This window comes from Physella acuta, unplaced genomic scaffold, assembly GCF_028476545.2.
Source record: "Physella acuta isolate Inbredline_101_S28 unplaced genomic scaffold, ASM2847654v3 ptg001993l, whole genome shotgun sequence".
Lineage (NCBI taxonomy): Eukaryota > Metazoa > Mollusca > Gastropoda > Physidae > Physella > Physella acuta.
The window spans coordinates 71,912-95,316 of NW_026733498.1; the positions used below are offsets into that span (position 1 = coordinate 71,912).

At 36.2% G+C, this 23,405-nt stretch overlaps 1 protein-coding gene and 1 non-coding gene across 2 annotated transcripts; both read right to left on the reverse strand.

Moving 5' to 3' along the window:
• Positions 1 to 617: 617 nt before the first annotated feature.
• Positions 618 to 12,263, reverse strand: LOC131931555 (ankyrin repeat domain-containing protein 13D-like). Its single transcript, XM_059288397.1, has 13 exons — positions 12,012 to 12,263; positions 10,432 to 10,567; positions 9,836 to 9,960; positions 9,691 to 9,736; positions 9,418 to 9,561; positions 8,900 to 9,086; positions 8,258 to 8,324; positions 7,947 to 8,117; positions 7,416 to 7,695; positions 6,239 to 6,400; positions 5,275 to 5,375; positions 4,401 to 4,474; positions 618 to 4,191 (listed from the first exon to the last, which is right to left on the reverse strand). Exons 1-13 carry the CDS (start codon positions 12,102 to 12,104, stop codon positions 3,975 to 3,977), a joined length of 1,803 nt encoding a protein of 600 aa, XP_059144380.1. The 5' UTR covers positions 12,105 to 12,263; the 3' UTR covers positions 618 to 3,974.
• A 4,057-nt stretch (positions 12,264 to 16,320) lies between these two features.
• Trnad-guc (transfer RNA aspartic acid (anticodon GUC)) lies at positions 16,321 to 16,392 on the reverse strand. Its single transcript has one exon. It is a non-coding gene; the product is annotated as a tRNA-Asp (tRNA).
• Between the last annotated feature and the right edge of the window lie 7,013 nt (positions 16,393 to 23,405).

Here is a 23,405-nt window from a genome sequence, read left to right on the forward strand (position 1 = left end):
TACGCTACTGGTCATAACATGACCATGTGACATGACCATTGTGTCAACATAGATGACACTGTCATGACAACCAGGAGCAAGTGACATGACCTGCCATGATAAATCAATGTCAAACTTTTTGGGATTGACAAACCGACTGACCATGTCAGTTAGAAATCATATGGTCAGTGCTGCAACTGTCACTACTAACATGTTATATCCTATTTTTCCTTATGTGCCCAAGATATATGAGGGCTGTAAAATGTTATACACAATGCCTGATATTTTATTTAAAGCCTTTATGAAAACACTTTTCATATTCAGGACTTTTGTTAACCCATAGGTTGTTTTTTCTGCCTCCCCCCCACCCCCCCCCCCTCCCCTAATAACTACTGTTATATTGAAGACCATGCCCTTGTGTAATTCTAACTTGAAACTCTGACCATCACTGGCTTGACTTGTTTAAAATATTAAAATTTGAATCAATTTTCTACCTGTAATTGTAATTAAAACAGCCCAACTCAGAATGTATTTATTAATAGAATTAATTAAAAACCAAGGTCAAAGTTCACATTCTAATTAAACGATACAGCCCCATGATAATCAACAACAACAGTAACTCACACCACGTGTGTAGGAATTGTTTCACCAAATTTTATTTACACTTTTTAACTTTTTCATCCTATCTACTCAGTGTAGTGCAGACAATGTAAACAGTGTTTTTAATCTTACCCAAGCACATTCATCAGTGCGAGTATATCGGCACACAAACAGGCCACACATGCAAACACTTACAAGGCAGTTAATTGGAAACCTACAACCAATTCTTTTAAACTTACTTTTCAAATTTTAACTTGTTGAAACTACAAAATCAATTTAGAAGTTTTATTTTGTCCTTGCATTTTCTTGTACAGAATTTTTTTCTCTTCAAATTTGTTGCTTCAAACTGGTTTTCAGTGAAGAGCAATGTACACAAAAATGCATTTGGTTTGTACTAGGTATGGATACTACATCCATAAAATCACATCTTCTGTTTCTGAATTGAGCTATTGGATTCGTTTAATTGTTGTTTGTTTTTTTGTTTTTTAATAACATAATTTTTTAAATATTTATTTTTAACCAGTATCGTAGCAACTTCTTTCTGTCAACATTTAGTATCAAAACATAAAGAATTTATCTGGTAAACAATGCATAAGTTACATCCCTTTTCCAGTTACTAATGATAGGCAAAATTTTAGAAGGATCAAAGATTTAGTTGAAGATAGGTAATGATAAACAGTGCTGTTATTTTAAAAAATCGAAAACTATTTCCTTCTGAAGTAATGTAAAAATAAAAAAATATGGAATAAGAGTTAATTATTTAAGAGTTAACTATTTCAATTTTGCCAAAGAAATTTGAATTAATTTTTTTTAAAAGAGAAAATTTAGGATGCAAAATACTCTTATAGATAGAAGTCAAATTTAGTACAAGTATAAGGGAAAAGTCATCAAGAAAATCAATTCAGCCACGAAGGTGTGAGCTAACACAAACATACATCATACATTAGTGAGTTGACTTATAATCAGGCTTAAATATCACGCGGCATGCAAGCAGAATCAACACAACCAGCAGATACTCAAAGCTAAGGATGCATCCTGGTTACAGTAAAGGTACATCTAACAATGAAATTTCACACAGATTTTTTTTTATTCAATGAAACATGGAGCAATGAAACAAAAGATTGCATTCTGGAAATCTTTCAGCAAAGTGCTACTAGATTTAAAAAAATATTCTCTTGGGTGACATTAGGGACATTCAAGTGATGGTAATTAGCAAAAGGGTGGGTTAGAAAGGAGTGACTAGCCGTAGGGGGGGGGGGGGGGCTTACTTGAGGTATAACTAGCCATGGGGGGGGTCTTAAATAACGTCTAGCCACAAGGGGGGGGGGGCTTACATCAGGTGTGTCTAGACACAAGGATTTAGTAAAGAGTGACTAGCCACAGGAGTGAAAGGTAACAATCCACATGCGATTCAATGGGTTGACTAGCGACAGGGTAAAACTTAGCCTGGGTAGGACACACAGGTGACAATTGCTTGAGTAGTTAAGTAAGGCTTGAAGAGGTGAACTACACCGTGGACATGGGGGCCAACCATACAGGGGAGAAACAAAAACTAGGGACAACATAGGGGATGGATGCTGAGTGAATGACGCACAAAAGAGATGAATGCTGAGTGAATGACGCACATATGAGATGATACTGAGTGAATGACACACATATGAAATGATACTGAGTGAATGACACACATGCGATGATACTGAGTGAATGACACACATATAAGATGATAGTGAGTGAATGACACACATGCGATGATACTGAGTGAATGACACACATATAAGATGATACTGAGTGAATGACACACATGCGATGATACTGAGTGAATGACACACATATAAGATGATACTGAGTGAATGACACACATATGAGATGATACTGAGTGAATGACACACATGAAATGATACTGAGTGAATGACACACATATAAGATGATACTGAGTGAATGACACACATATGAGATGATACTGAGTGAATGACACACATGAGATGATACTGAGTGAATGACACACATATGAGAGATGCTGAGTGAATGACACATGATAGGAGAATGGTGAGTGAATGACATCGATATAAGGTGATTGCTGAGTTAATGGAACGCAGAAGGGGAATATACAGCAGACAAAACATACAGGCAAAGAATGCTTTGTAATAAAATAAAGAGAATTAAAAGCATGTAAATTATAAAACATTTACAACATTCCATTATCAAAAGTTAATCCATTTCATGAAATGATACAAAAAAAATCATCAAGACCAATAGGCTAAGCTACATCATCATCGTGAATATACATATGAAACTATAGCTTAATTTCAAATATTAATTACTACAACAAAGCCTATGGCTTCTTAAGACACCTTATTGTTTATACATCCATTTTTTTTTTAAAAGTGTTGCAGGAAAAAATTAGACGAAACAAAATCTATTTAAGTTAATCTAACCAGTCCTCAATGGTCTACTCTCACAGCAGTAGGCTCAAGTAAAACAATAAAAACAAGAATTATAAATACCTACATATCTTACAGTACAAAGTTTTCTTTATCAAGCTAAACAGTGGAAACCATCATTTTTATCTTACACATATTTTACAATATGGTTCTTCTAGACCTGTTCCTTTACTATACAAGTATTCCATTAACTGCATGAAAATCATTAAACATTTGTCTACGACTGCATCTGTTGATGCCCTCAATATCCCAGGTCTGAAAGAGTACCTCTCACATGATACAAGCAGCTTAAAGTGTACCTCCAAATAATAGCATAAAAATTTAAAAAAAAAACAGTTGAATGAAAAATTAAGACTTCAAAATTAGGGGATTCAATTTTTATAATTGGTAAACAATAATAAATTATTAGGCTTACATAATTTATATACACGTAAACATTACAGAATTAAAACTGTCAAAAAAATCATTTCTGAATGCAATTTTTTCAGCTAGCTTTGTTTTGAAGAAAATTTTAAAGCTGAGCATTTGATAAAGCAATGCCAATGAACATTAACACACTGATTAACTATAATCCATAGCGTTAAAAGTAAAATTAGTAAGGGATACAGAAAAATTATTGAAAATTTTAAATGACATAGAGAAAAATAGGCTTTACTTTAACTTCTAAATGTATGCAGCTTAATCAATTAGCTTTCTATTTTTAAAAGACAATTAGGGTTTTCTAATAAAGATGAAGGGAAAAAAAGTTTTAAACTGTTCAAATCATCATAAGCAATAAAAAGAATTATATGCTGCTCATAATAAAGAGAACAGAGGCAGCCTGGCTAAATACAGTTACAACTATGCTTAAGTAAAGCCAACGGACAAAGCGTTAAGCTTGGATAATATTGGATGGACTTGTGAATCTACATCTACGGCCAAAATAACAGGATTAAACAATGTCTGGTGGGGCACTCATTTCTCCATCAGAGAAAGTTCTAGAATTTTTTGCAGCTCCTCTTCCTCCTGCTTCCTGCGACGCTCATCTTCTTCCTGTTCCTGCCTCGACAGCTCTAGGACCATTCTTATGTCATCGTCTTCCATCGGGAGAGGCATAGGAGGTCTGGGATTCAGAGCAGGAGTGTTGGCAAGTTTGGCAGGCATACCTGGCTGCAGGCTGGCGGCAATGGCCCTGTGAGCAAAATTAATATTTTGTATTTTGTTAACATTTGATTCGGATCTTTTCTGAGCAAGTTTGATTTGTTAATTTCTGAGACAAATTTTTTAAATATCTTATTTCCCACAAGAAAACTGAGTAAAGCATGGCAAAATGATAATTTTATTTAATTTATTAGTTTAAAAAATGTTCCTTCTCCTTTTAAAATGTTAATATGTACCAACCTTTGTAGCATTTTGTCTTCATCTTCCAGGCCTGATGGTTCCTTCCCCTTGCTCAAGGCTTCATAAAAGGTTACCTGCAAATTTGTATCAAACAAGAAATTCAGACTAGATATACCTGTAATGAACTCAAAAAAAATCATACAATTTGTGTGTGTTAAGTGGATTAGTATATTACATATAGTAATTCAATTTATGTTGAACTGATAACCACATTAAGTGACAATGATACTCAATGAAATCTCAATAAAATCTATAATTCTAAACATCTTTTCTTCTTCTTCGTTCTTAATTTTAATGTTGGAAGGGTTTCCCTCCAACATAATTAAGTATACGAGTCAACTTGTTATGCGCCATAAGGCCATAAGCTCGCTTTCTTTTTGGATTTGCTTCCATAGCCTTTATCCAACCAAGAACAAACTACAAGTCAGCAGTTGTTTGATTTAGGAGTTTTCTCTCCTAGATGAGTGGCTGTCCCCAGCTATAGAGCATTATCTGACCGGGAGTTCAAACTTGGGACTTTTGGGTTCGGAGTGGTCTAGCGGTAGAGAGCTGGGCTGCTAACCCGTAAGTCTCGAGTTCGAATCCGGGTTCAAGCCAGTAGACCGTCCCTGAGTCCACCCAACTCTGATGGGTACCTAACTCACGTTAGGGAGAGTAAAGGCGGCTGGGCATAGTGCTGACCACAATATCTCTTCATATGCCGAGGTCACAGAAACAAGTGAACTCTACTTCACTTGCCCCATAGACCGTCAGGTTTGAAAGGGAAACTTTTACTTAACCATGAGCTTAACCGACTGGACCACGCCAACCTCCTTCTATACATCAAACAGCCAAAGATACATATGTAACCTATACAACACAAATGTTGACTGACCTGGTCGTTCTCTGTGCCAGACTCTATCAGACTCTGCTGGATGGCAAACTGGAGCAGCTGGTCATCTTCATCCCTCAACCTCTCATGGTGGCTGTCACCACCTGCAGACAACAGACAACATTTGTAACAATTATCTTATATTCTATCCATATCTTTAAATTCAGTAAATGACTGAAGTAAACAAACGTTTGTAACAATTATCTTATATTCTATCTTTAAATTCACTAAATGAACGAAGTAAACAAACTTTAGACAACACCCAACATTTGAAATAACCATCTTAACAACCATCTTACACTCTATCACTATCTTTAAATTCACTTAATGACCGAAATAAACATTTGTAACAATCATCTTACATTTTATCATTTAATTCACTAAATGACCAAAGTAAACAAACTTTAGACAACAGCCAACATTTGTAACAGCCATCTTACATTCTATCTTTAAATTACCTAAATGACTTGTTACATCCACACATCTTAAACTTTAGAATTACAAATGGCAAAAAAATGTCTTGATAATTTTGAAGAGAGCCGGAAAATATTATTTTCAAAAAACTATTAATTGAAAAGCGAAAGTCTGATACCAGATAGTTTGGATTTTAATTCCTGACTGCAATCTATATGGATGGACCTTTAAGTCCACACAGCTATGGTAGATATCTAATATGTCAGTTAATGTTACGGTTACTAGGTATTGCTTTTATCACAAGACTTCCCATCTTGACCAAAAAGTTTTAACAATAATTTACTGACTTATGAATTCGAACATGTTCATATTCACACAACAGCCTAATCAAACACACTAAAACATAAGTGATTTAAATGATTTTCATTCTGAAAACAGTCTACTTTAAATTAAACCTCTAAATAGCTGAATAGCTATACAGAATGTATGAAACACTAGCTATGAGTAGCTGTACTTGCTGTAACAATCAAACAAATGTTAATTAAAATCACACCTATTCTGCCATAAGTGACAGGTGGGTTGAAGCAGTCGTCTTCAATGACACACGTAACGATGTCAGGCGTCTTGACAGATGTCACATACTGAGCCTCGTTTTCAATGGCCTGGATGTTGCCAAAGGTGATTCTAGCATTCAGAACATGGAACAATGGAATTTCTGTGGAAAATATTTAGGACATGGAACAATGGAATTTCTGTGGAAAATATTTAGGACATGGAACAATGGAATTTCTGTGGAAAATATTTAGAACATGGAACAATGGAATTGCTGTGGAAAATATTTAGGACATGGAACAATGGAATTTCTGTGGAAAATATTTAGGACATAGAACAATGGAATTTCTGTGGAAAATATTTAGGACATGGAACAATGGAATTTCTGTGGAAAATATTTAGGATATAGAACAATGGAATTTCTGTGGAAAATATTTAGGATATAGAACAATGGAATTTCTGTGGAAAATATTTAGAACATGGAACAATGGAATTGCTGTGGAAAATATTTAGGACATGGAACAATGGAATTTCTGTGGAAAATATTTAGGACATAGAACAATGGAATTTCTGTGGAAAATATTTAGGACATGGAACAATGGAATTGCTGTGGAAAATATTTAGGACATGGAACAATGGAATTTCTGTGGAAAATATTTAGGACATGGAACAATGGAATTTCTGTGGAAAATATTTAGGACATGGAACAATGGAATTTCTGTGGAAAATATTTAGGACATGGAACAATGGAATTTCTGAGGAAAATATTTAGGAGATGGAACAATGGAATTTCTGTGGAAAATATTTAGGACATGGAACAATGGAATTTCTGTGGAAAATATTTAGGACATGGAACAATGGAATTTCTGTGGAAAATATTTAGGACATGGAACAATGGAATTTCTGTGGAAAATATTTAGGACATAGAACAATGGAATTTCTGTGGAAAATATTTCGGACGTAGAAGTTCTCAGAGATTTGAATAGAAACATTCAACACAGAACAATGGAATTTCAGTGAAAAATATTAAAAACAATTGGATTTTTTGTAAGCATTCAAAAGCTGAAACCTCATATTGTAAACATCTATCTGTTGAAATGAATATCAGATTAAGCTAGAGATTAATGAAAGTATTTTTTTTTTAAATAATATCAAAGAAATTAACTACCACCACAAACCTATCTTGATAGGAAAGCCAGCGGGTAACTGGAGTGTGATGAAGTCTCGTAACTTGGCAAAATGTGCATTGCTCTGTGCCATGAGGTCAATGATAGGAATCACCTGCTCGGGCAGAGACAGGGGGTAGCCCTCACACAGCCACAGGCTGGCCTTGAACTTTTGAACTTTGGTTGACTGCTCCTTGGGTCGGCCTATGTCCTTGTCCCCCAGGTCAACTAGCCTGCTGAAGTACTCCTCAGGGGTGATGTTCCCAGGATTGTATGATGTCACAGTGGAAATCTTCAGATCAGAAAAATAAATGTAACAACATACCTAAAAAAAATCTAGATAGCAGGTGAAAACAAGGAGTACTGAGGAGAAAGCCCCTGAAAACCAAAAGTCACATAACTCTAAAAATGGGAAACCTACTGCATCTAAACTACTGCTACTAACAAGGGAAATAAATCTAAATACCAGATGAAAACAAGTAGTACCAAGGAGAAACCCCCTGAAAACCAAAAGTCACATAACTCTAAAAATGGGAAACCTACTGCATCTAAACTACTGCTACTTGATGTGGAACTCATCGTCTCTTCTGCGGTGCCGAGGAATGATTCGAGTGGAGTCTTGCTGCTGCATTTCTTAGCCTTCAGCTTGTCCTTCCCTGCCAGGTGTTCTGTTCTAGTCTTTGTTACCAGTTCTACATTGTTTGCAGTAAATACCTGGGGAATAAAGAAAAAAACCCCAACTGAAGCTAAATCAATTAAAAATAATACAGAATTCCTGTTGTTAGGAGTCTGATATCAGAAAATACATAAACAATGTTAAATACACTGATCAGGGATGGAATAAGTTCACTTACTTTACATTCGTAGCTGTTAACTAGTTCTGATTTATCACTCCTCCATCCCCAAATGCCAGATTTGCTCCTGAAATATCAGAAAAATAATTAACTTAACTAAGATATCAAGGCCCGTAAATGGGGATGGATCGGACACACGTTAAGAAAAGAAAAAGAAAACATCACAAAACATGCATTGGACTGGAATCCCCAGGGGAAAAGGAGGGTGGGCCAGCCAAGGAAAACATGGAAGAGAACGGTTGAGGAAGAGGCGAAAACAGCTGGGCTCTCATGGGCACAGATTAGAGTAGCAGCCCAAAACCGAGTCCGCTGGAGATGTGCGGTTGCAGCCCTTTGCTCCCAGGGGCCACAAAGGAGTGATGATGAATTAACTTAACTACAGAACAGCTAGGCTACCATAACTCAATGTGGCAATTGGATTACCAGGGTCCTTGTAGGATGACAGACTCGGATCACAGACTAACTAAAACTTAAAAAGTACTTCATTTAACTAAAAAGATCAGCACATTACAAAATTTACCAGAAAAATTACCAGCATATAACCAGAAAAAAAACATATAACCAGAAGATCAACATATTATGAAAAAGATAATATATCCAGTGACCAGAATAAAATGAAGATGTCACAAGTAGTTTGTCTACCTTTCAAATGAAATCCTGTTTGTGTCCACATAGGTTGTGTTGGCAGGGGAGGTCAATCTGGCTGCCACTGCTTCTTCAGATGGCCGCATCACTGAGGGGTCAGCTGACAGTGGCAAGACTTTGATAGTTTCCTGGTAAACTTCATTCAAATCATGATCCACCTCCATTATAGCTGCTGTGTTTTCACCTGAGAAACACAAAAAATATAATAGTTCTAATGTGTTCATTAGTAGCAGTTAAAAATCTGATACATTAAAATAGATAATAAACCAGGCTGTAAACAGAACAATAACATTATGAAAATAACATTCAACGAACAAAATTTGAAAGCTAAGAATTTATTGTTGCAAATTATTGCATCTTTAATTATTTACAACTACAGTATAAAAATTTTAAACTACAGTAAAAAAGAATGAATAAAATTACTATAGAAATGTAAAGTATTCATGTAAAAAAAAAATGTTTAAGAATACAGTATGTATTTCCTATTTGTTAATTACAAACAAAAACTAACTGACCTGTAACTTTAAAAATATAACTGCGACTTCCCCTCTGCCATGTCATATTGTCAAAACCCAGAAGAGTTGTGTCAATGCGAACACTGGAGCCCTTTTTCCACACTTTATATGTATCACTGGGGCACATACGAGATATGAGTGGAACTGAAATAATATTTATTCACGATAACGTTAAGCCTAGGAAAATTACATTCAATGTGTACAAGAGATTAAATAATGTAACCAAAAAAATGATATATTTTAATTTCTTTTTTGTTTACAAAAGCAATTTACCCCAACTGGTAAACTCCCATTTCATTTCCACATAAAAATCTGGAGTCTGAAACAACAATTTTATTTGTTTAAAATCCTTATGAGACGTAACTAAAGTATTGATAAAATCATCATAAAAATGTATTCATAAGTGAAACAAAATTACTTCTTGCAATTTTTTCAGAAGGTCAGGGACACCAACAGTCCTTTTAGAGTATCGCTGGAAATCTCTGTGCTGCAATACAAGCTGTACTATCTCAGGATCTCCTGTGCACACAGCTTCATGGAGAACTGCATTGAAAAGTTTGCAACGTGAATATTAAAGAAACCTTAGAGGCCTGATACATTTGAAGAAAATGTGGGTTTTTCTGTAATGAAATTAGACAAACCAAAAGAGAAGTATGTGAAGGATCTACTCTAGGCTATAAGAAAATTTATACAGATCATATCCCTGATCCTAAAGCAATACCAGCAGGAAAAAAATAATTGAGTTTTTAAAATCTAAGAACACTTAATTCCTTATTAATTATAAAATATGTGTCTATTCCGCCTATAGTGCTGTACAAATAATCATAATTTTTGCTGTTTTTGGTACCTAATCTTAACAAAATATAGCTGGTACAAAATGTCAGTCAAATCCTGTATTGCCAGATAAGAAATACAGGACCTAAATAATAACATTATTATTTGTGCCAAAGCTAAAACTTTTGAAACAAAAGTAAAAACTTTTAAAATCAAGATTTATATGCAAATAGGGCCTACCTGACCAGCATTCTTTGTTTTCCGCATTGGCATTTGCCCCATGCCGTAGTAGTACTCTAGCACTCTCAAGATTACCTAAAGCAACCGCAAGATGAAGAGGGGTACGGCCCCTAGGATCCACAAGTTCTATATCATGCTAAAAAAAATTTAAAATTAGAACTTAGTGCAAAAAAAATGGGCAAGACAGGCAATAAATCAATAGTACAAAATAAAATTGAATGTTTTTAGGCCGATGTTAATACTTATGCTTCTAGGTAGACCTGACTAATTCTTGTAAGGGCATACTATAACTAATTAATTAATAAGGGCTAAACTATAAGCCAGGCTTCAGTTAAAGTAATCAAATGAAACAGGCCTACACAGTACAAATATAGGCTACTATATGTTATATAGCCAACTCCTAACTAGATTCTACTAACATAAATGCATATGTCACTTTATGAAGTCTACTAATAATCTAATGGTTGCAGTTATCTGGCTGCTGAGCAGAAATGCATTCTGACCCAAAGAGAAAAAGCTCTACTTTCTGTTTCAATATCATTGTTGAGGCTTCAACTGCAATGAATCAAAACACTGCTTGCAACTTAGGCCTGAGGTTGAGGAGTGAAATTTGAACATTTTCAATATTTTCAGCTGGGATGAAATGAGTTACAGCAGTTTTTTTTTAACTGAACGAATATTCATTATAGTATAGTTATAGGCCTAATAATTACTTAGGCTAGAAGCCTGAGTAATTTTATTAGTCCCTAACTTTTAAACTATTAGTTAGTATTGGTAACTAAGCCTTAAAAGCCCCTAACTGGCCCAATCTAACTTTTCTAAGAGACTAAGTCCTAACCTAAACTAAAAACCAACAGTGACTTAACGACACTGAACTGAAATCAGATTCTAGTCGGAATAAGATACGCATGCGATACGCATGCGCAATGATGAGAAACTACGACTTAACTTCGCGGCGATGTTTTCTATGGTACTGCGCATGCGTGTGTTTACAACCGCAGAACTCTTAACACCAACCCTAATCCTTTCCCTAACCCTAGCCCTAATCCTAACCCTAATCCTATCCCTAACCCTAATCCTACCCCTAACCCTCATTCTAGCCCTAACCCTAGCCATAGGTCACTGCGCATGCGCAGAGCTATCTTTTGCCGACTAAGTGGAGACGTTGGGGATAAAAATCTTCTTCCGAGTAGACACTTCGTAATTACTTAGGCTAGAAGCCTGAGTAATTTTATTAGTCCCTAACTTTTAAACTATTAGTTAGTATTGGTAACTAAGCCTTAAAAGCCCCTAACTGGCCCAATCTAACTTTTCTAAGAGACTAAGTCCTAACCTAAACTAAAAACCAACAGTGACTTAACGACACTGAACTGAAAACTGAAATCAGTTTGAGTTTTCAATTTTAAATGTATTGACTATTGCTAAGTTCAAACTAAGTTGTACTTGTAGGCCTTTCAATTACTTTGCAATGGAATATGATAGATTAAATTGGGAAATAATGTGATTGAAATTTAGTGAAAGAAAGTGAAAAAAAAAATGTTTATTTTTAGTTAAACCCAGATTTTTAATTCAAGGCGTACCACTTTTTTTTCTAACTCGGCATCTAATTCTCGAAAACTGTTGTGCCACACCATCCAATGAATAGGAAATTCATCTTTCAAGGTCTTCGCCATCCTATCAATCTTCAAAATAATTTAAATAAACAGTAATAAGCCAAATATGGCCTCTATTTCCGTATGATTGACTTCATGTTTTACTATTACATTTATCTTCCTAGCATCTTTCTAGTAGTCTAAATAGTTCTAAGATATTGATTATACTTTACTTCGGAATCAGACTTATTAATGGTAGGTCAAGTCGTAAATAGTCAAACAATACTTTGATGTCGTAAAAGTATGAAAATAGAAATACAAAAAAAGATAGTAAAATGAAGTAGTTATTTGATAACTGAAAAAAACTTTAAGAAATTATTGCTTAACAAACCTTACTTAACAAAATGTTATAATTTGAAAATTAGTAGTGGCGTACTGATTTTCGGCTTGCCTAAACCCCAATATAGCAAAGTGGATCCCTATCTTTTGTGTAAAATATGGAATGATAATGATAACAGTGTTTCTTCCAGACTTTTTTCTCCGGGGGGGGGGGGGGGAAGGACACTGTTAAAACTAGTTAAAAGTATATATTTTTCTATATAAATTCCATGTCGTACGGGGGGGGGGGTCGGTAGACTTTCTTCGGGGGCAAAGCCCCCCCCCCCCCCCCCCGAAGAGATGCCTGGAAGAAACTCTGCCGAAGAGATGTGATGAAGAAACTCTGATAATTGCCTGGTGTACATACAGTGCACATATAGAGTCTATCTATAGACTACAGCAAACTTCCAACGATGCGTGTTCTTTTATATATTTTGAAATGAAAAATATTGATTCGAAAGCTCGAAAAAGGATGTCAAAACTGTCCAAAAAAATTTATTCTTCGGGATGTATTAAAGGGAAGCGACTTCTTTCAATTTTTCAGAAACCAGTTTTTCTATCAGCAAATCTCTCTGGAAGGGAGGGGGGATATTTTCCCCTCCCCCGACGATAGAAGAAAAATATAATTTAAATAGAAAATAAAGGCTAGTTAAACCAGCGCCCCCCCCCCCTCTTTCGAAGTTTCAAGAAACACCGCCGCCACCACAGAGAACAATGGAAGAAATCATGTTAACGAGAACTAGACTGACGAATTAGATCTAGGTCTGCAAACACGGGACCAAAATCATGTGACACTGATGTGTGACGCCATTTTGGGGAACATCAATGGTCTTCATACTACATTTCATTACTCAGGCACGGACTCGAAACCAGTGTTTCTTCCAGACTTTTTTCTCCGGGGGGGGGGGGGGGGCACTTGAAATTTTCGGGGGGGCGGTAGACTTTCTTCGGGGGGGCGGACACTGTTCAAAGTATATATTTTCTATATAAAATATATAAATTTCATTTCGTTCGGGGGGCGGTAAAGAGGTGCCTGGAAGAAACTCTGCTCGAAACCATCGAGAGTTTTAAAACTTTTATTGGTCGCCCTTTACGTCCCCTCGCCCCTCTACGAATATTAAGGAACCTAGGCAGAAAAATACATGCATTTTTCACATTTAAATCTTTAATTCATATGCCATTAGTATTGACTATATAGAATACGACTACTAACTCGAAAGTCTCGAGTTCGGATCCCTGATTCCATCCACCTCTGATGGGAAACAGCAGCTTGGCATAGTGCTGATCATTCTATCCCTTCATATGCCGAAGTCACAGAAACAGGTAAACTGTACTTCATTTGCCACCTGGACCGCCAGGTTCGTAATTTTAATTATGTCTCGGCGAGCGTCCATAAATGTAACGACGTTTAATCTAGAAGTTAGCGAGATTAGAAACTTTCTTTTTGTGTGGTGGGGAACAGCAGGGAACTAATAATAGGCCTACAACGGTTCCCAGAAAGAACCGCAACGGAAAAAAGCGCAACGGAAAAAAGCGCAAATCAAAAAGCGCAACGGAAATAAGCGCACACGGAAAAAAGCGCAAAGAGAAAAAAGCGCACACAGAAAAAAGCGCAAACAGAAAAAAGCGCAAACGGAAAAAAGCGCAAAGAGAAAAAAGCGCACACGGAAAAAAGCGCAAAGAGAAAAAAGCGCAAACAGAAAAAAGCGCAAAGAGAAAAAAGCGCACACAGAAAAAAGCGCAAACAGAAAAAAGCGCAAACGGAAAAAAGCGCAAAGAGAAAAAAGCGCACACGGAAAAAAGCGCAAACAGAAAAAAGCGCACACGGAAAAAAGCGCAAACGGAAAAAAGCGCAAACGGAAAAAAGCGCAAACAGAAAAAAGCGCAAACGGAAAAAAGCGCAAACAGAAAAAAGCGCACACAGAAAAAAGCGCAAACGGAAAAAAGCGCAAACAGAAACAGAAAAATGCGCAACCAGAAAAAACACAACGAAAAATGTGCAAAAGAGAAATTTAGCACATAGACCATATGGACTAGATGACACATTTATACATGACTGTTAGGGCTGCTGTGAAGGTGTCGTGTTTGATCACGTGATCTACTACCATTTAAAGCGTACCACTACCATCTGCATTCCCATCACCACGATACAGGCGATAATCACTTTACACAATGCATATTATTTTCTTGGTCAATTCAACTACTATTCTCGTATAAACATAAAACTATCGACATTACACGAAGTATCTTTCACATTCTCCCTAGTCCGAACTACCTAGCTTGCATACTATAACAACCCGTTCCTAAGGCAAAACTTCACTCTCTTTCATCCGCGTCATCAAACATGCATTCGTCATATCTCTCGTAACATCATTCATTCGCACCAAAATAACAATTTTGTATTTAATTTTTTTCACATTATGACGCACCTACCTACCTACCTACTACCCACCTACCCACCTACCTACCTACCTAACTACCCACCTACCCACTTACCCACCTACCCACCTACCCGCCTACATACTTACCAAACTACCCACCAAAAAAGTATCGGCGAAGTTCGTAAGTTTCGTAAACTGTACTAGACATCTTTTTTTTAATGAAAATTCATTGACATCATTGACATATGTTACATATATGTTACATTTTGCGACAACCTTAATTAGTGCGTTGGGCTTGTATGAAAACTCACTTCGAACTAACTCAATTACATGCTATTTATTTTAACATTACACGGTAAGCGTCACCCAACTGTTGTGATGTGAGGCGAGGACAGGTTCGACAATAAACCAACACGAAAGTACGAAAGAGACAAAGATTGCCTATTAGAGAATGGGCCCCTTAACTTTCCTAACCCCACCATTTATTATACACTACCTAACCTCTAAATTTACTGCGCTAAATGTCACTTCCCTCCCAATCGTTCCTATTCTACAGAATTGTGTATACTATTTATTTACATTCTTTAATCTCAATATAACTAAAATAGACTTTTGTTTGAAGGGTAATGAAAACATGTAAACAAAAGGGACGCTACTCTAAATCTATGCGAATACTTATATGCAGTGTGGGTGGGTGGATGGATGTGTGGGTGGGTGGATGGATGTGTAGGTGAGTGGTACGCTTTAAATGGTAGTAGATCACGTGATCAAACACGACACTCTCACGGCAGCCCTAACAGTCATGTATAAATGTGTCATCTAGTCCATATGGTCTTTGTGCTAAATTTCTCTTTTGCACATTTTTCGTTGTGTTTTTTCTGGTTGCGCATTTTTCTGTTTCTGTTTGCGCTTTTTTCCGTTTGCGCTTTTTTCTGTGTGCGCTTTTTTCTGTTTGCGCTTTTTTCCGTTTGCGCTTTTTTCTGTTTGCGCTTTTTTCTGTGTGCGCTTTTTTCTGTTTGCGCTTTTTTCCGTTTGCGCTTTTTTCTGTTTGCGCTTTTTTCCGTTTGCGCTTTTTTCCGTTTGCGCTTTTTTCCGTGTGCGCTTTTTTCTGTTTGCGCTTTTTTCCGTGTGCGCTTTTTTCTCTTTGCGCTTTTTTCCGTGTGCGCTTTTTTCTCTTTGCGCTTTTTTCCGTTTGCGCTTTTTTCTGTTTGCGCTTTTTTCTGTGTGCGCTTTTTTCTCTTTGCGCTTTTTTCCGTTTGCGCTTTTTTCTCTTTGCGCTTTTTTCTGTGTGCGCTTTTTTCTCTTTGCGCTTTTTTCCGTGTGCGCTTATTTCCGTTGCGCTTTTTGTTTTGCGCTTTTTTCCGTTGCGCTTTTTTCCGTTGCGGTTCTTTCCGGCCACCGCCTACAACAACTTCAGTTATTTCAAATTTAGTAATACATTTGTGGGGATATAAAAATTTGTCTGTATCATTCGTCGAAGATTATATCTCCTTTTTTTTCATTAAATAAAAACAAAAAGTTGTTTTTAAAAAATGTATCTCCCCGGCGGGGAATCGAACCCCGGTCTCCCGCGTGACAGGCGGGGATACTTACCACTATACTACCGAGGATACATACGTTACCAGAAATGCAATGCAGTTTTTCTTATCAGAATAAAGTTAAGAAATGCTGATAAACGATTTTCTTTTTTTTTTTTTTTTTTTTTTGTCTTTTTATGCATTTTAGTGACAGTTTTAAGAAATAGACCTATGATTTAGGTCTATATTTGTTATGTTGTTTTACTCTGGTAACTGGTAGTATATATGATGCTATAGCGCACAGAAACACACACACAGCATGGCCCTTGAAACATTTTTATATTTTAAGGTTTCATTAAAACTAACTCTCTCAAACTATAGGAAGTCTTTTAGTCTATCTTCTTCTAGATCTAGAATCTAGTACTTTTTTTTCGCTACCAATCACGTTTCTTTATTCAGCGCGGAGCCCGCATTTCCACTCCCACACAATGGGACTATGTAATAAAATTATTAAAAAAACTAAAAAAAAAAACTTGATTGCAACAACCTTCTAATTAATGCACTGAAAATATAAAAAAACTGATTTGTTTTCTTTCATAAAAACTTTTGTCGCTAAAAATTGTAAAAAATCTCATGATCGAAAATAAAAACATGCTTCCAAATGACATCCGTTACTTTAAAGTTACCATCAATGATAAGGGGTCATCCATAAATGCAGTGTTTCTTCCAGACTTTTTTCTCCGGGGGGGGGGGGGGGCACTTGAAATCTTCGCGGGGGGGGGCGGTAAACTTTCTTCGGGGGGGGGGGGCGGACACTGTTAAAAGTATATATTTTCTATATAAATTATATACATTTCATTTCGTTCGGGGGGGGGGGGGGTAAAAAAATTTCGGGGGGCAAAGCCCCCCCGAAATAGATGCCTGGAAGAAACTCTGCATAAATGACATCCCACTCGGGGGTCCGTAATTTTGTGACGATGTGTGATGAGGGGGAGGGGGGGGGGGGGTTCAGATGTTGCGAAGTCACATTTTTGCATTATATAAAAGCAATGTTAGAAAACGAATTTTAGACGTTATTTCGCGTTTTAGATAACTGTTTTAATAAATTGTAATAGTTTAGACAAGATTTTAGAAAAATATCGATGTTTTAAAAAAAATTAATTGCAATTTTGAGGGGGGGTTGTAGGTTGAGGTGTGACGTCATTTTAGGCGGGGGGGGGGGGGGGGGGCTGGCTTTTTGTGACGACGTGTGATGGAGGGAGGGGGGAGGTAAAAATCGTCCAAAAAAGCGTGACGTCATTTATGGATGACCCCTAAGACTGCCTAGCTGAACTGCAATTTTTAAACCAAGAACTGTAAATAATTGTAAATATCCAAAGTTTTGGCATATGACACACAATAAACGTTCTGTCGTAGGTTTAGAAGTCACCAGTAAAAGAGCACAAACAAAAATTTGCGCACGCAAAAAAAATCATCAAACGCAGTGGTGTCACTTTTTGGTCGTGTGTCACCTAGTGTGGTAACAGATAGTATGTCACCTCACACACTCCAACAATTTGGCATTTCAGTTCGGTGTCACCCTCTCCCCCTGCTATTTTATTACTTTAACTTGACAAAACATTATTTTGTCTTTACATTTTTCTATTTGGGGTCTCTCCCTTTGTGGTGCGACTGGGTGCGGATCTTGACGCCACTCTTCACACGGAAAAATGAGCATACGGATAATTCAGCGCACAAAGATCAGCCACAGCGCCGCCTAGGTCTATCTATTGCCTTGTACCAATGCTACCACGATGAAGGATATGTTTCTAAAACCTGTTCGGTCATTACATTTTGTAGGCCTTCATTCTATATTATATAGACTCTATGAGTAAACCAATGTAAGCGATTCTGATTACATAAATTGAAAGTTTTTTAAGCTCCCTTATCTGTTGTCACTAACCAAGAAATACGTATTACTATAAAACTGTTATATGACAATTTAAAACAATGTCTACTAAGAGTCTACTTCCTCTATGCTCAATAATATGTGGACTATTTGTGGACTATCCTTTATTTGCTCAAATGGGCGTGTCCTATGCTGTAACAGATTTTTTTTTTCAAAAATACGTCCTGCACTGTAAAAATTTTGTATAAACGTATGTCCTATGGTGCATCATATTTGTGTAAACTCATGTTCTATGTAGTATCAGATTTTCGTAGACTTATGTCCCATGTTGTATCATATTTGTATACTATAAAGTATGTCCTATGGTGCATCATATCTGTGTAAACTCATGTTCTATGTTGTATCAGATTTGTGTAAACGAATGTCCTATGGTGCATCATATTTGTATAAACGTATGTCCTATGCTGTAACAGATTGTATACAGTTATGTCATATATATATATATATATATATATATATATATATATATATATATATATATATATATATATATATATATAACTGAATGTATAAATATTGGATATATGTATATATATATATATATATATATATATATATATATATATATATATATATATATATATATATATAACTGAATGTATAAATATTGGAGATATATATATATATATATATATATATATATATATATATATATATATATATATATCCTATACTGTAAAATGTGTGTATATTATGTCCTATACTGTAGCGGATTGTATACATGCATATATATATATATATATATATATATATATATATATATATATATATATATATATATATATATATATATATATATATATATATATATATCCTATACTGTAAAATGTGTGTATATTATGTCCTATACTGTAGCAGATTGTATACATGCTTGTCCAACGCTATTTACATTTGTTTAAACGTGTGTTTTATGCTTTGTTAGAGTTGTATAAACTTGCCTGACAGTTTAATATGATCTTATGTTGTTCGCTCGCCCAATGCCTTCTTACATCCGAATCATTCGCTGAAACCAATCTTTCCAAAAGGATACGGATATTATACTCTCAAAGCTGTAACGTGTTACAATATTCTCAACTGTTCCGAATGCTGCATGGAAAACAATCTACAAATGTATCCGATAAACGTAGTTTTCTATTTTTAGATTTAAAAAATTTACTATTTTTGAATGGATACGTTTTTTTAACCACTCAGTTTTTAATTTGATTAGAAACTTTTTTTTTTTAAACGTGACGTGTATCTATCTTGATTTTTTTATCGCATTTGGAATGGCTATTTTATATTATATATTTTTAAAATTCCGTACCTAAAAATAGTTTTGCTTTAACCTATTTTATAAAAATAGCACTCTAATGTGTTGTTGTTTTTTTTTTACATGTATTGACCAATCGCTACATTTGTGATAAAATTACACCTTTTATCAACTCTTAGTTTTACAAATGCTTACTGATCCAAATTAGATACCCCTTCAATGCAAAAAAGCCTAGTTATCCTCTGCTTCACGTAGTATTATTTTATCTGTAACGCTGAAAGTGTCAACGTTGTAATCTCTCAAGTCCACTCTAATATGATATCTCTGATGATTGGATTACCCCCCCTTGGTAAAATGAACAATGGGTCACGCAAGCACCCTACTGTGACGCCATAGTTCTGTTTACGTCAGACTTCTAGCAGGTAGTTTATTACTGCTTTTAAAAAAATTCACCGGTTTCAAAACTGCACAATCACGATTTTTCAAGTAACCTGAAACGCACTTTTAAAATTATATCTCGTTATTGTTATTATTTTTTTTAAAAATATCTGTTGTTAAAGTTAAAGTATATAGATTTACATTCTATTTAAAACATTTTTTTCTTTTTCGTTGGGTGTGTGTGTGGGGGGGGGGGGGTAGACTTGCTTAGGGGGAGGGGGAGTGAGTTCTTCAGGAGGTGCCTGAAGAACCACTGCGTAGATTGTCGTGACCGAACTGCACCTTATGTCTAAAACCAGGTGGTGCGATGCTCTAGGCAGCAAAAGTCTGGTAGAAATCCGAGTGTCTAGCGGCATGTGATATGGGTGAAATTCAGTGTTTCTTCCAGACTTTTTTCTCCGGGGAGCACTTGAAATTTTCGGGGGGGGGGGGGGGGGGCGGACACTATCAAAAGTATATATTTTCTTAAAAAATCCATTTCGTTCGGGGGGGGGGGGTGGGAAGGGAGGGCGGTAGACTTTCTTCGCCCCCCCCCCCCCCCCGAAGAGATGCCTGGAAGAAACTCTAGTGAAATTCCCGATTCTTAACCCTATTCCAGCCGGCCTAGCTAATGAGCATAAGCTAAGGCCGTCGGATAATAGTTATTAGTATAGTTATTTGTAATGTAAATAAGTTGCATTTTCGAATCTGACGGTCAATGGGGCACGTGAGGTAGAGTTCACCTGTTTCTGTGACATCGGCATATGAAGGGATAATGATTGTGGTCAACACTATGCCCTAACTATGCCACCTTAAAATTAATTACTGTTTATAAACTACTTTTATATTGATCATATTTTTAATCTTTTACTGTTGTATTTAACTTAACCAGTTTCATGAAGAAAAAAAACAGGTTCTTCAAGATTGTTCTCTTGAGCCTGCAGAAACAGAGCCAGATTCAAAATGCATTGAACAAGAGCGTGTTAAGTTGATTATACTGTAAATGCCCATTAGCTTACCCACACACCCCTTCACACATACAATATCGACCCTCCACCATTGCTCATCGCAAAGCTACATAAAAATGGCTATTATAATTATGAAAACCTAACCCTAAGAATGAATGATTAAATTATCTACAGAAGATAATTTATGGAAAGGAGTGTTGCATCCCGAATAACTCAGGATCCTGACTGAAATCAGTAGGACGTCCTGAGTCTCTAACACCATCCCTTCTTCCTGTGCCTCGAATGATCTTCTGATCAATCGTGGTAGATCACGAAATTATAATTTAATGTAAAACGTTACAGTTAATATCCGAACAAATAATAGGATTCAAATATATAAATATACGCAATTGGTACATTTTTTTAAAATGTGTATACTGTATGATTCATTATAATTATACTTATCATTCATCTTTTGAATCGTTAACTGGTCGGAAAAATAGCCTGTTTCGTTGTTTTCTGTTGTTGTTTTATATTTGTTTTAACTTATGCAGGAAGCGCAAAGAAAGTGGGACGGACAAAAAGAAAATCATTTCATAATTTTAGTCTGCTTCAAACTGTAACGTTATCTTTGAGATAGCACTAGGGTGGTTGGGGGGTAAGATTGCTGGGGTTATAATACTATCACAACACCGTACAATTCGTTACGCATCCTCCACCACCCCGCCCTTTCTCACAAACACAAGGAGTATCCCCATCAAAGCTGTGTCCCCCATCAGATCAGTGGGTCTCCCCCGTCCTTTACACTCACTAAATAATTCGTGACTCGACCGGGGTTTACCTTTGAAAGGGATTCCCAAACCTCGTCCCAACGTAAAATCACGTAATTTAACCCAATTTAACTTAAAATTAGATTAATTGGGCCCGGATTTTGAAGATTCTTCCGCAATGTAGTACAAGAAGATCAGCTCCTCCTAAGTTCGATATGTCTTGTGTGTCCAATAATAGCCAATGACCTGGATGGCGGGTTTCCCTGACCCTATCAGGAAGACCAGCTTGTATAAAAACGATGGTGTGAGTCCACATAGACTCAGAGAACGATCTTGCTTTAGCATTAAACACATTCGTACACAAGTCTGTGGAGCTTTCAGATTTTCTACCTCTGCCATCAAGAAGATAAATCATGGTAAGTTGTGTGCTGCTAAAGGCTATCTATCACAGGATCTAAGTCCAGTGTTCGACCAATGGCTACCACATAATGAAGGCCCAGTGTATAATCTATGGCTATCACGGGAAGTAGGCGATGGTGCATTGTTCGACCAATGGCTATCACGTGACGAGGGTCCAATGTACGGTCTATGGCTATTACAAAAAGTAGGCGTTAAGTCCAGTGTCTGACCAATGGCTATCACAGGTAGTCGGTGTAGGTCCGTTGTTCGACCAATGGATATCACATGATGTAGATCTGTTGTTCAACCAATGGCTATCACATGATGTAGGTCCGTTGTTCGACCAATGGCTATCACATGATATAGGTCCAGTGTTCGACCAATTGCTATCACGTGATGAGGGTCCAGTGTCTGACCAATAGCTATCACATGATGTAGGTCCGTTGTTCGACCAATGGATATCAAATGTATGGTCCATGGCTATCACATGAAGTAGATGTAGGACCAGTGTCCGACCAACGAGTATAACATGGCGTAGGTCTTCATGATGATGTAGTTATTACAAGGAGATCGTAAAACACAACAAAAAATTGTATTTGTTCTGAAAATTTTAATATTTTTGACGAAAACGCTTTGTCGGGCATTTTCTTTGTTATGTTGATGGGAAGGGAGGCATTAAACGAGTCTGTGTATTTAGTGTGTATTTAGGAAATTGTCTGCAGACTATCACTAAGGCAACTAGAGTTTTGTACCTTGGTGGGCTTCAGTAATCAGTCAAGGGTTGTTTTTTATTTTAAATAATTATAAAAAATTCAAGGTTCAATATTGTAATAGCTTCTCGGTTTTCTTATGTTGTTTTTTTTTTACTTTTATCCTAGAATGATTTTTTTTTCCGCTAGATCTAAACCAACATTCTAACCATTTATTTAAAGAAATGAATTTCAAATAAATCTGTTTTAAAATTTCAGCAGTTTTTCATTCAAGCTATACTCGCTTTGATGATTGTGGTTTCCGTTTCACCTGTTTTGAGCTGTGAAGACCCAGACTACCTACAACATTTAAAAAAACTGGTGCAAGATTTCTACGAATTTGTTCCCGACACTTCTGACTTTATCGTCCAAGGGCCGTGCACTTTTGTTGACGGTAAGCTCCCTTGCCTCGAGTTATCTGTTTTCTCTCCTAGACTAGGGCCTATTTAAAAAAATTAAAATTTTGTAAATAATAGACGTGTTTTTATTTTTATTTTAGACATTTTAAAATGTAGACCTTGTTCTTCCTATGTTTATATATTTTAACCTGAAGATGTTCTACCCGTGTTTGACTAAGAAACATTTTTTTTAAAGAAAAAGGTATTAGAAAACCGTTAGAACTAATAA